Source organism: Dendronephthya gigantea, unplaced genomic scaffold (genome assembly GCF_004324835.1).
Source record: "Dendronephthya gigantea isolate DGI-Jeju-01 unplaced genomic scaffold, DenGig_1.0 000032F, whole genome shotgun sequence".
Taxonomy (NCBI): domain Eukaryota; kingdom Metazoa; phylum Cnidaria; class Anthozoa; order Malacalcyonacea; family Nephtheidae; genus Dendronephthya; species Dendronephthya gigantea.
Genome location: NW_021163042.1, coordinates 747,450 through 758,493, shown reverse-complemented (window position 1 = coordinate 758,493; position 11,044 = coordinate 747,450). Strand labels below are relative to the sequence as shown.

Here is an 11,044-nt window from a genome sequence, read left to right as displayed (position 1 = left end):
CCGAAAGCCCTGCATATAAATAATAAATACATGTGGCCACAAATTGATGATCAAGTTATAGCTGTATTGTTATAACGATTAGCTGTGCCAAAAAGGAGTAGACGATGACAAATTTGTGGTAGGCTACTCTAGTGGTAGTAATATAGGCTAATTTAAATTATCATATGTAACGCCCTTCACGCTTTCTTGCGAAAATTGTAGTTTTCTAGCTGCGCCTGCGGATTTTCGCTAGATGGCGAAGATGGAGAGTTAATTAGCATGACGCAATAATATCACACGTCAAAGAGCTGTTTCTGATACCACAGGGTCAACAATATCATGATTCAAAGCCAACTTGAACTCAAGAAAGCAATGATAATACTTGATCAGGAGTCCGTACTACGATCGTCTTAGGATCTGCATATTCATTAAACGGATTCAACACAGCGTCGTATATTTTCCTGTACGCCACACACACCAAATCACTAGAACGTTTGTTCACTGTATCCCTAAAGTGGACATGCAGGGAAGAATAAACAGAGAATACTGAAAAAATACATAGAATAGAGAAATATATAGAAATGAATGAGCAATTTAGCTTGTGACACGAAAAAACTTTCAACATCAACATCAACACACAACGCAACAATGTTTCGAAAAAGTTTTAGGCCTCAAATATGGTATCTATATATAGCAGATTTTTAAAACAGAAATTGTTTCGGAAACAAGTTGAAAGTGTTTTTAATCTGTTTTAACTTTTTTTAATCAACACAACTTCTTGTTCAAATTTTTGTTTATTGTAGCGTTGCAAGTTGTTGAAAATTATTAGTGTATACAACATCGCCTTTAGAATAACATAGCCTTATGTAAAGAACAAATGAATCAAGTATAAGGTGTGAGCAAATCATATAAAACATGTAAAATGGAGTATTTGACGGTAGCAAAGAAAACAATATATAAAGATGTCATACCTTAACCGTGTGCTTCTAAGAAGATCAACTTGAGGTAAAACTAAACTGTCTGGTGACGAAAGGTATTTGTCAAATTTACTCTACAAGAAGAACAGATAAATCTTGGCTAGTATATTTTCGCTGAACTGAATAAAAATTGCTCAAGTGCCCTTTGTCCCTGCAGAATAGATTTCTTCTAAATAGAAGATATATATAGAAGGCGTGCGATGAAAAATTATTCGCAGAACGAGGGGGCGAGGGTCGAGATGAAGTGGAGCGTCAAGTCCATGAAGTACCGCCAGTGGAATCATGCAATCAACTCACCATATAGTCTTTAATACTCTGTACATCCATTCCGTTCACTGTTGACAATGGGACCTAGGAGGAATACTGGCTGTAAATACACGATACATTTTTGCTTCAGCATAATAAAAAAATTCATTATATCAGAACAAATGTTCCACAACACGCCATCTTTGTACATCAATAAAGGAGTAGGTACATTGGAGGAAGTTGAATTTCACTGATTCCACCTCAAACATAATCACCGGTATCAAATTGGCGGTGACAACGTTTCAGATGGAAATCGACAAAATCGGTGTTGATTTCCGCACTTGATTCTTTTAACGTGACGCCCACAGGATTACGTAGTTTTATAGCAAACGCCTTTTGGGCCTTTCTGTACTCGATTGCCACTTTGTGTGAAGACTGATATATTGTATACATTTCTCATACTAAGATGTTAATATGGAATTAAGGATAACTGTCGGGGATGCATGGTGGACACAATTTCCTTCAGCAATCAACATTTGACTGAAGGGTATTGAGATCAAGTAAAGAATAGCACATGATCTTTGAAAGAAACATTCGTTTCTTCTTTGAACAATATATTAAACTGTCCAAATCTGTTCCTAACTTACTAACTTTCATTAGTATACACCCGACTATTGTCTATTACAAATCCTACATTCTGATTGGCTACTCAACCATTGTCTATTCGTGATGGTGAACGTTTGGGAAAAATTCGCTCGCGCGACCGTATAAAATTGAATTATTTAAATTATTTTTCGGTGTAATTGCAGTGTATCGATTATTTTCTCGAAATTAATATATCTAGGTACAGAGTGTATACTAAAACAATTAGACAACTCGCCTTCGTTGTCTAATTTTTAATTAGACCATGCATAGAGTAAATTCAAGACGAGGTTTCCGTTTTCATAGCGTAGAGAAAACAGCCTGGGTACGAGGTTGAAAAAACAGCTGCCAATCCTATCGCCAAACCTTAACGCTGTTTAATTCGTGTATTATTTACAAAGCTAATATGGCGTACACACTCTCATGATGTATTAAACAACGACTTGAATTGTTAATGAGGAAAACCATGTATTATCTTTCACAAACCTTTTGAGCTGGTTGATCTTGAATCATATTATAAATACTTCCAATTCCAGACCTTTCCAGAATAAACGATGCTTGTTCACTGACCAAAGTATCTTGGTGTGCCTCAGTCTATAAATCGATTTAGGCGGATGACGAGCATGTTCATGATTCATGAAAGACGATCATAAATGTGATCAATATATACCTGAGCCGCGAGCATTTCAATATGTTTATCCGTAAATTCATAGACGGCTAAGGTTGTTTGCATTTGATAAATACAGTTGACCATATAAGCCGCCATATCACAGGTACTTAAATGACTAGCGGACATTGTACACATCTGCAACAATGGATCAATGAGACAAGAGATAACCTGAACATAACAAAAAAAGAAAACGCTAAGGACAGAACGTTGATTTCTTTTCGCCTACAACGCAGGTTTAATGTTCTTATTAAGAAATTTTCCGTGTTTCTATACAGTTATAGAAACACGCGTGGGAGTTTGGGAGAACGAGAAATAATCAGTGGGAAAACGAGCCCGTATTATAAAGTACTATCCGAGATCATCAACAAGGAAGACAGCGTGAACGTCTAGGCTTGTCCTATAACTGGTCCAGACCAGCTAGGTCTAGGGGCCAGGTCTGGGCCTGAAGTGTAAATGCAGCTTTACTGACACCTGCATGGTATTGTTTACGGTTGTGTAATAATAGTGGTGTTTAAGTACGTGGAACAGTAGAAAACTGCTAATAACATTTCGGAATCATGACGACGGGATTTGATTGCTGAAATTATTGCTACCATATGTATGTTGGGGCAGCAGAACTGATTTGTTGCATGCGTGTTTGTAGCTAACTATTGATAAATGCTGCCATGCCACTACCACGTATATCTTTCACGTTTTCAGGCGTGCATACCTTGGAGTAATCTCCTTGCCGAGCATCAAGTGGTACAACAGATGCATCATGGGAGGAAAGTACTTCGCGTAATAAAGACAATGTCTCATTCAGCGAAGCAGTAGCCCCAAGATCTGATGGTGGAATTTCAACCTGTGCTCAAAAAAAAGCGAAAAACAACGTTAGCATCAACAAAAGCGTATAAAGGGGTTACAAAGTAGGCTACTGGGACCAATTGCACTGACAAAATAACGTCTTGTCACAATGGAGCTTGGAATGCCGAACTGGCAGGTGCAGAGAATTCAGAATTGTCCGTCGTGCATGACCTCCCTATACATATTTAAGGTGTAATTATACCTTATCCAAAACTTTGCTAGCATGAAGACTGAGGCTATTAAAGAACATCTTCATGGCCAGTGTATGTAACTCTTCGATTGTAAAAATGAACGAGGACTCTTCACCAACAATAGAACTACAAGTTAAAGACGAACCTTATAGCTATTTGCAGTATTAATTTTTTTGAATAATAATAAACAAGATGCAAAAGGTAGCTTCCTGGGTACTTATTCTTAATGGTTATAAACTGGGGACAAATATCCATACCGTATATCAAATAATAACTTTGCACTTCACGACAAGGAGGAATTTCGTTTGAAACTAATATATAGAATATAAGTAACCGCACCTGATCGTGGACCTGTAAAACTTCAGCACACTTGCCAGTTTAAAAAGTACAACTGAACCCTGTTCCGAGACAACGACTTGTTCCACCCGTACCTAATACATAACGAATTGTGTGATGATGCAATTGGGAATTACGCAAGGTTGATATTTGACAAGCTATAACACAATACCTTGAATGGTCGACAGACACCTTCAGATATATGAGCCAGAAGTTCGGAGGACAATTCATCAGTCACTGTGAAAACACCATATTGATTAAAAAGACAATGAATGAAACCCAGAGATGGGTGTCTATATTTCGCTCAAAAGAAAAAAATATTTTTTACAGAGCTAGATTTATACGTAGTATTCCCACCTGAGGATTGTACATGCTTTAATAGGGAATGCATGGATTCTTTCTCTGACGCAACTGCTTGATGAAGCCACGCCAGCATATCTCCTAGATATCTGAAAGTTGAGATGTTTGTCATGATTATTTCTAAGCTGGGGAAACAAAGGGTGGCATTACTGGCATATTTTAAATTCATATGAATGTGCACAAGTCTTGCAGTATACCATTGGAAAAATTCGTCTTCATCGGTGGGGGTGCGCCCTATAAAATGCTCACCCCACCCCTCCCACAATCTCATAAAGGTTAAAAGCATAGATGAAACGTAAGGGTGGAACGCAGTACAATAGTTTCTTGTCAAAAATTAGTCGTTAACCTGATAGGATCATGTGCACTTAATTCGATCGGTCTTGGAGTGCCACCTGGACCTATAATAATATGAACACAAAAATACAGCTAAATTATCACTCATCTGATTTTTTAAATATAATTTTGGACTCGATTGAGGTACATACAGCGTGATACCAACTCCCGTAATCCAAATATGAACTTCTTTGTAATGGATCTGTTACACGCTATTGTTGTTGGAACACGCAAACGATTTATTTCTTACCTCCTCGAGTAAGTGCATCAATGAAAGATCTGACGATTGCTGTTCTTCTTGCTGCGGCATATTCGTCAACAGAGTATCTAGTCAAAGATACATAGAGTCAGTGCTACCACATGTTGATACCACCAGCCGCTCTCATGAGAATTGCATTGAACAGCAAAGTTAATCAAGTTGAAACGTTTCTTCTGTGCCCCGCAGATTTTGCGGGTATAGCATTAAACAAACACTCCGGCAATGACAACGTTTCTCACTTGAGTAAAACAGGTCTGTCTTGGATCACTGCCATGGCATTTTGTAGATTTGGCATAATCTCCGGTATATCTCCAGTCAAACCTCGGCACTCAGCTATAAATGAAATATTATATGACAACCATCACAACGATGATATAACATACATACAGGCATTCTGATATACGTCCCTGTGTCGTAAGAAAGACCATTGATATATGACCACAATCAGTTTATCAAATTGTGTGAATTCAAAGTACATACATGTGCAAAACAACAGCGAATATCTATCTACTGCAGTCATTAATCAGTGATTATAAAGCTGACAGCTTTTGTTCACTCAATTACGAATAGACCCTCATTCTCTCATACAGGTCAGAACACAACTTTCACGGCTAACAGTTGATCGGTCACTTCAACATTTGGTTTACTATTGATCAAAAAAATGCACGGCATATTTACCCTGCGTCCATCTGTATAATCTTTCATAAGCAGACTCCATGAACAATGCCATCGACTCCATTATCTCCAAACTAAAACAGTATTAACCTTGGTTAAACTTGATTGTGCTGCAATACCAGGTCGGAGTATCAATCAATGAGGCGTGATACAACTGGAGCGATAACTGGTGAAAAAGTGATCGAACTGGTGAAAAACATTGCCTACGCATATTTGCCTGAAACCGCGCAAACTAGTTTTTCCGAATTTTGACATACACGACCCCAAAGTCTTACATTTGACTGGAGCCGTTGGACTAAGCCCCCGTAGCTAAGACTTAGAAAAAAAATTCTAAAAAAATTCAAAAACAACTGTAATTATAGCAAAAACGAGGAAATCATAGAGTACAGTAACTTCCTTTTACAGTACTTTAGCTCGAGACTGACATAATACACTAAATAGGGTTCTCAATACCTCTAGCTTCACGTTCAGTTATTTTTTCCAGTTATATGTACATGTATGTACTACAACTAAAAACGAACGAGTTTGATCGTTTAAAATTTAACACATAACAATTTGTTCATACAGTAGGAGAAAAACAACTCACCCAGCTGTTTGCTGTTTAGTTCTCAATAACAACTTGCAATCACTGTGAATTACTTTTACCCTTGCTAATGCCAAAAAGAAATCCTAAAAGTAGTTATATTTCTAAATTATTTTGGTGAAAATTTTTTTTGAAGATTTTTCTAAATTATTCCATGAGTTGTCAACATATTTTGAAAGCCCTCATACTACGACCCATGTCATTTGCTTTTAATACCTCGGTTATTGGCTCATTGCGAGAATTTTTCAATGCTTCAACCTCATATGGTTTCAACTGGAAGCGGTCAAGGAATGCATCTGCCACCTTCTGCTTCAACTGCACCTTTTGGCTTGATAAAAGATAAATGTAGTAAAGTACTCAGAGAAATAATTGATTGCTACTACAGATCCTTCTTAGCTGGATAATTGAGATAAACACCAAAATAAAAACAATATCAGCAGTAGGTATACATGTTAGTCATCTGGAGCCTAGGGTGCCCACAACGCTTCAAAACCAAATTGGACTTGGTGCCCAAAAACAGCTCAGTGCCCAGCATGTTTTACAACCTTATTAGTGCCACTAAATTCAGTTCCCAACCCAAAGATATACCTGTATAATACAGCAACTTACCTTTCTGCCTGGAGTTTGGTGGTTTTGTTTATTAGATCTGATGTTTGTTCACGAGCCATCTAATAATGTTAATAATACAATTTTTGAAGGTGCTTAAACTTCAAAATCTTAGGTTATATGATACAGTGCATGTCGTTTGCAAATGTCCCAATTTTTTGTCGGATTTATAGTTTTAGTTGAATCATATTTTTCATGATTATAAACCCATAATCAAATAATAAACATAAATTGCAGTTAATCTTGCTATACAGTAGTAATAACATTTGAAAATATTTTAATGGTTCTTATTGAGACATGTAGGAACTTTACTTTTAATCTAGTGGTCATCTCTTCACAGCATTTGCTCATAGACTCAATATCACCTTGCACATGATCAAGTTGCTACAAAAAAACATAAATGACTCTTAACAGGCCCAGCAACAGTGGGACCATACATGCAAATTTTCTCAAATCTAGTTTGATTGCCTCCTCCTGGTATAAATTTGGTAATTAATAAAATCAGGTGGCAGGGGCTGTCTATCTGCATCCAACCAAACCTGGTAATAAAAATTACCAGATCTGGTAACACCCAGTGTGGAAAGTATGTATAGTGCAACTGTTATTCCGGCGCACAATTCCAGTCAGGAGTCACACTGCCAGTGGCGTAGCTAGCATTGATAATTTGGGGGGCCCATATTCATATAGTCATGATAACAGACTGCAAAGACAATCGATTTCAAAAGAAATTAATCCTGCATAACATGAATATATGAATATGGACCTCTCTAATTATCGTTCTGGCTATGCCAATGCGCACTGCATAGCAATATATATATTATATAAACACAGTATGCATTTCAGCATAAATTTTGAATAAAATGTGTTGGAGTACTGAGGAATGAGGATAGAAGATATCTATCAAGTTGACCATATATATTAATACTTACCTCTTTCACTTCTCTAAAAGCACTTTCAAATTGTTCATTGACATAAAGACTTCTCTTTTCTATATCACCACGAAGATTCCTACGCTCTCTTAGACTATTTTCAGTAAAGAATGTCGACAGAGCTTTCAACGCATCAACGAGATCCTATTAAATATCCCCATTGAGATTTTAAGTTAGAATAAACGCAATATACTATTAAAAAACGCAATAACTGTTGTCTAATACACAAATCATACTTTATCGTTATCAAGACGCATTTCTAGAATTTTATTCAGTTTTCTTGAAAGAGGATTGCTCTGCTGACTTGTAATTTCGTCCGCCATTTTTTTTGGCAGTGATCTCTAATAAAGTTTTGAAACTGGAGCAAGATATCTCACAGATATCTCATTCATGTCTTGTATCAGTGACCGAGAGGACTTTACACCAATTTTGCACATATGTCTCTCCGCACGTTGTTTCAAACATTTGCTCACCTAAAACGTATTGTTCCGGGATATCATAATAATCTTTCTTGATGCATTTGATCATTTTATTTAGTTTATGGAACAACCATATCTTACTCATCCCTACAAACCGTTTGTGACCTAACGTTTAGCACAAATATTATTGTTCGGATATGTTATGAATTTAATCATTTTGTACATACCGCGCGAGATTTACGCTTACGAAGTTGAACTGTTCAACGCGAAGACAAAAGCACATTTAACAGCCTTAACAAAATTCACCTATGCCATAGATTCAATTTTTCCTTTGTGTTTTATACTTGGAGTTTAGAATTTAGCCAGAAAAGGGTTGATTTTCAAATCAAATATTTTATGGTGACAATTTGTTGCAACAATGGTTTGTTCTATTTTCCGAACTGAACGGTTTCTTCGATGTGCTTCAGTTCTTATTGTGATATTGCCGTTAGTGCCAATGGATGCATAAGAATCATAAGATCTTCCATCGTCCTATTCACTAGGACTTGAAAGTTGAAACCAGGTCCACTAGGGCAACTCGGCAACACTCTCTGGGGTGCAGACAACACTCTCTGGGGTCTTTTTATCGTCTGAATGTCCTTGACTACTCCCCTAAATTTCATCAGATTTTTCCTTCAATTCATTCATTCGATCGCAAAAGAATGCCTTATTATGTACTTATTGTATTGTATTGTACTATCCAATACCATCCAAACTACAGCTTGGAAGATCAGCGGCTGAAATTAATACAGTATACAAGGGCGTCAACCCATCCTAATAAATGGTGTAGGAGACGTCAAATTAGGAACGTCTGAAGCAAGGGACGTAAATATATTATTCAAGAGGGCGCGAGTGCTAAAAGGACAGGCTATTGTTTATTTACTGATTGACGTACTGACACAGATGGGATTCTGATTTCAATAAAACCCAAATGGAAAATTGGGACTCTGCCAGGATTTCAAGTTGAAAGTGGAAATTGGGGACCCCCTTCAGGCCCATCTTAAAGAGACACGTTTTCATTACAAGGACACACTTCGGATATGCAAAGACACCAGGGACCGGTTGTTCAAAACCCGGTTAACTTAACCCAGGGTTAACGCAAATTTTTACATCAATTTTTTTGGTAGCTTGTGTATAAAAGTTGAATATTATTTCCATAAGTATTTTCTGGTTCAATAGAAATCATATTTTATAAAGTTTTAAAACAAGCGGCGGTGTAAAAGCACGCAAACTAAAACAGCGGATTAAAATTTAACCCATGATTAAATTAGCGCTAACCCAGCTTTGAACAACCGGTCCCAGGAATAATTCGCGCCATATTTGCTTGAGCAGCTACATCAAACAGCCGCAGGTCAGTGTGTTCACTGTGTTGGTTACATAAAGAGTAGTTATTCCAGTGATTATAGTGGCACAATTGGCTATAGTTAACTACGATATGCCTACTGAAATGTAATTACAAATTTTCCTTAACCAGCTTATGGTGTTCATATAACATCTTACTTCCTCTTGGTAAACTAGAGATGTTGTGGAAGCTCTTCCATTTGTCGTGCTTCTCGTTTACCGAATGACAATAGATAATCAATACGCCTCTGACTATCAATATTGCAAAGTAAAAAAATCGATGGACCTGGCCCATTTTCCTTTTGGTAGGATTTAAACTTGTACGCGTCAATAAAATACCTACAATGTATGGTTACTCCCTTCAATTATAACTTTCGATTTTGTAAGCAGCTATGCACTTCAGACGATTTATAATTTTTTCGTCCGCATACGTCAACTAATTTCCTTGCACCTATGCTTCCGCTTGCATTACTATGCCCAGGTCTTCCATATTCGACCTCTTCTCTAGGTGTATGAAAACTGTTCAATAATTTTAAGCGTGTTTTTTCTTCCTCACGGGCCAGAGATCTAAGATATGATTGTCTTTGCTTTGCTTCACAGCTTAATCCTTGAACAAAATGTTCATAAGTGTTTCTTCCAAGATGGGATGGCTTGGGCACAAGAATTGGAAATGCTTGCGCACCTATTTGGCACAAAGAATGGCGTTGTGCAGCAGGTATTCTATCACAGGCAGCATTAACGGAGTTATTGCTTTTTTTGCTATGTCCCTCAGCTTGTTGGTCAATTGTTGTCAAAGATTGCCTCAAAAGTCTTGTAGCATCGTTCAACGGAGTTTGCCGTAGATAACACTTCATGCCTATGTCTTGCTGGTCAGACAGGACCTGGCGTCTGCAATTTGTGGGCATTCCAATAGCTGCTTTCGATTTGGGTTGAAATGCCATAGTTTATCGTTGAAAATCATCTGGTTACAACCTCACTATGCGTTAGCTGCATAAGTTACTTGTATAATTCTGATATCTTAAAGTGTGGTCGAAGATATGCCGTAACCTTGACAACAGGTTATGCATGGCTACCTCGGGTCGGTTGTATCAAGGCTGTATGTGTATGTAGTTTAAACGGTGGATAAGTTCAAAATAGAAAGCAAGTCTATCGTTTTATTCAACAAGCAAACTAAATGTTTTTTACCTTAATACAAAGATACTGTTTACAACTACATATTCAGTGCATAATAATCAAATCGACTCATTCAAGAGAGATGTAAGGGTGTTATTTAATTTTGACTCATCCACCGTTCAGGCTAAACGGACTTGATACAACCATCCCCTGCACATTAAATGTATAACTATTCCGTAACCCTTAACTTAAGAGAGCATTTTGTCCGAAAGTGCACCTTTTCAATGGCGATATCTTTACTCCATTAACTGTGCTTTATTTCAGTGCCCAAATACACTAGCCGATCGGCATGGAGTTGAGTTATTAGAGAGTTTAAAGGCCAAAACAGACAGCGATTTCGCAACGCGAAGTTTTTTATTTTCCAAAAGCAAATCATTTTTTAACCTATCATAATATTCTTGTAGATTACTTAACGATAATACATTTCGACTGCTCTGAAGTCC

General features: G+C 37.3%; 1 protein-coding gene across 1 annotated transcript; it reads right to left on the bottom strand.

Annotated features, from left to right (window-relative positions):
* Positions 1-43: 43 nt before the first annotated feature.
* Positions 44-7,956, bottom strand: LOC114524792 (conserved oligomeric Golgi complex subunit 6-like). The gene is made up of 20 exons (XM_028545974.1): positions 7,866-7,956; positions 7,630-7,773; positions 7,013-7,084; positions 6,704-6,762; positions 6,311-6,422; positions 6,098-6,180; positions 5,515-5,585; positions 5,076-5,169; positions 4,828-4,904; positions 4,591-4,642; positions 4,242-4,333; positions 4,057-4,121; positions 3,888-3,979; positions 3,560-3,674; positions 3,224-3,355; positions 2,515-2,682; positions 2,331-2,438; positions 1,254-1,307; positions 951-1,030; positions 44-488 (listed from the first exon to the last, which is right to left on the bottom strand). The coding sequence occupies exons 1-20, from the start codon at positions 7,950-7,952 to the stop codon at positions 341-343; spliced, it is 1,905 nt and encodes a 634-aa protein (XP_028401775.1). The 5' UTR covers positions 7,953-7,956; the 3' UTR covers positions 44-340.
* Positions 7,957-11,044: the final 3,088 nt, after the last annotated feature.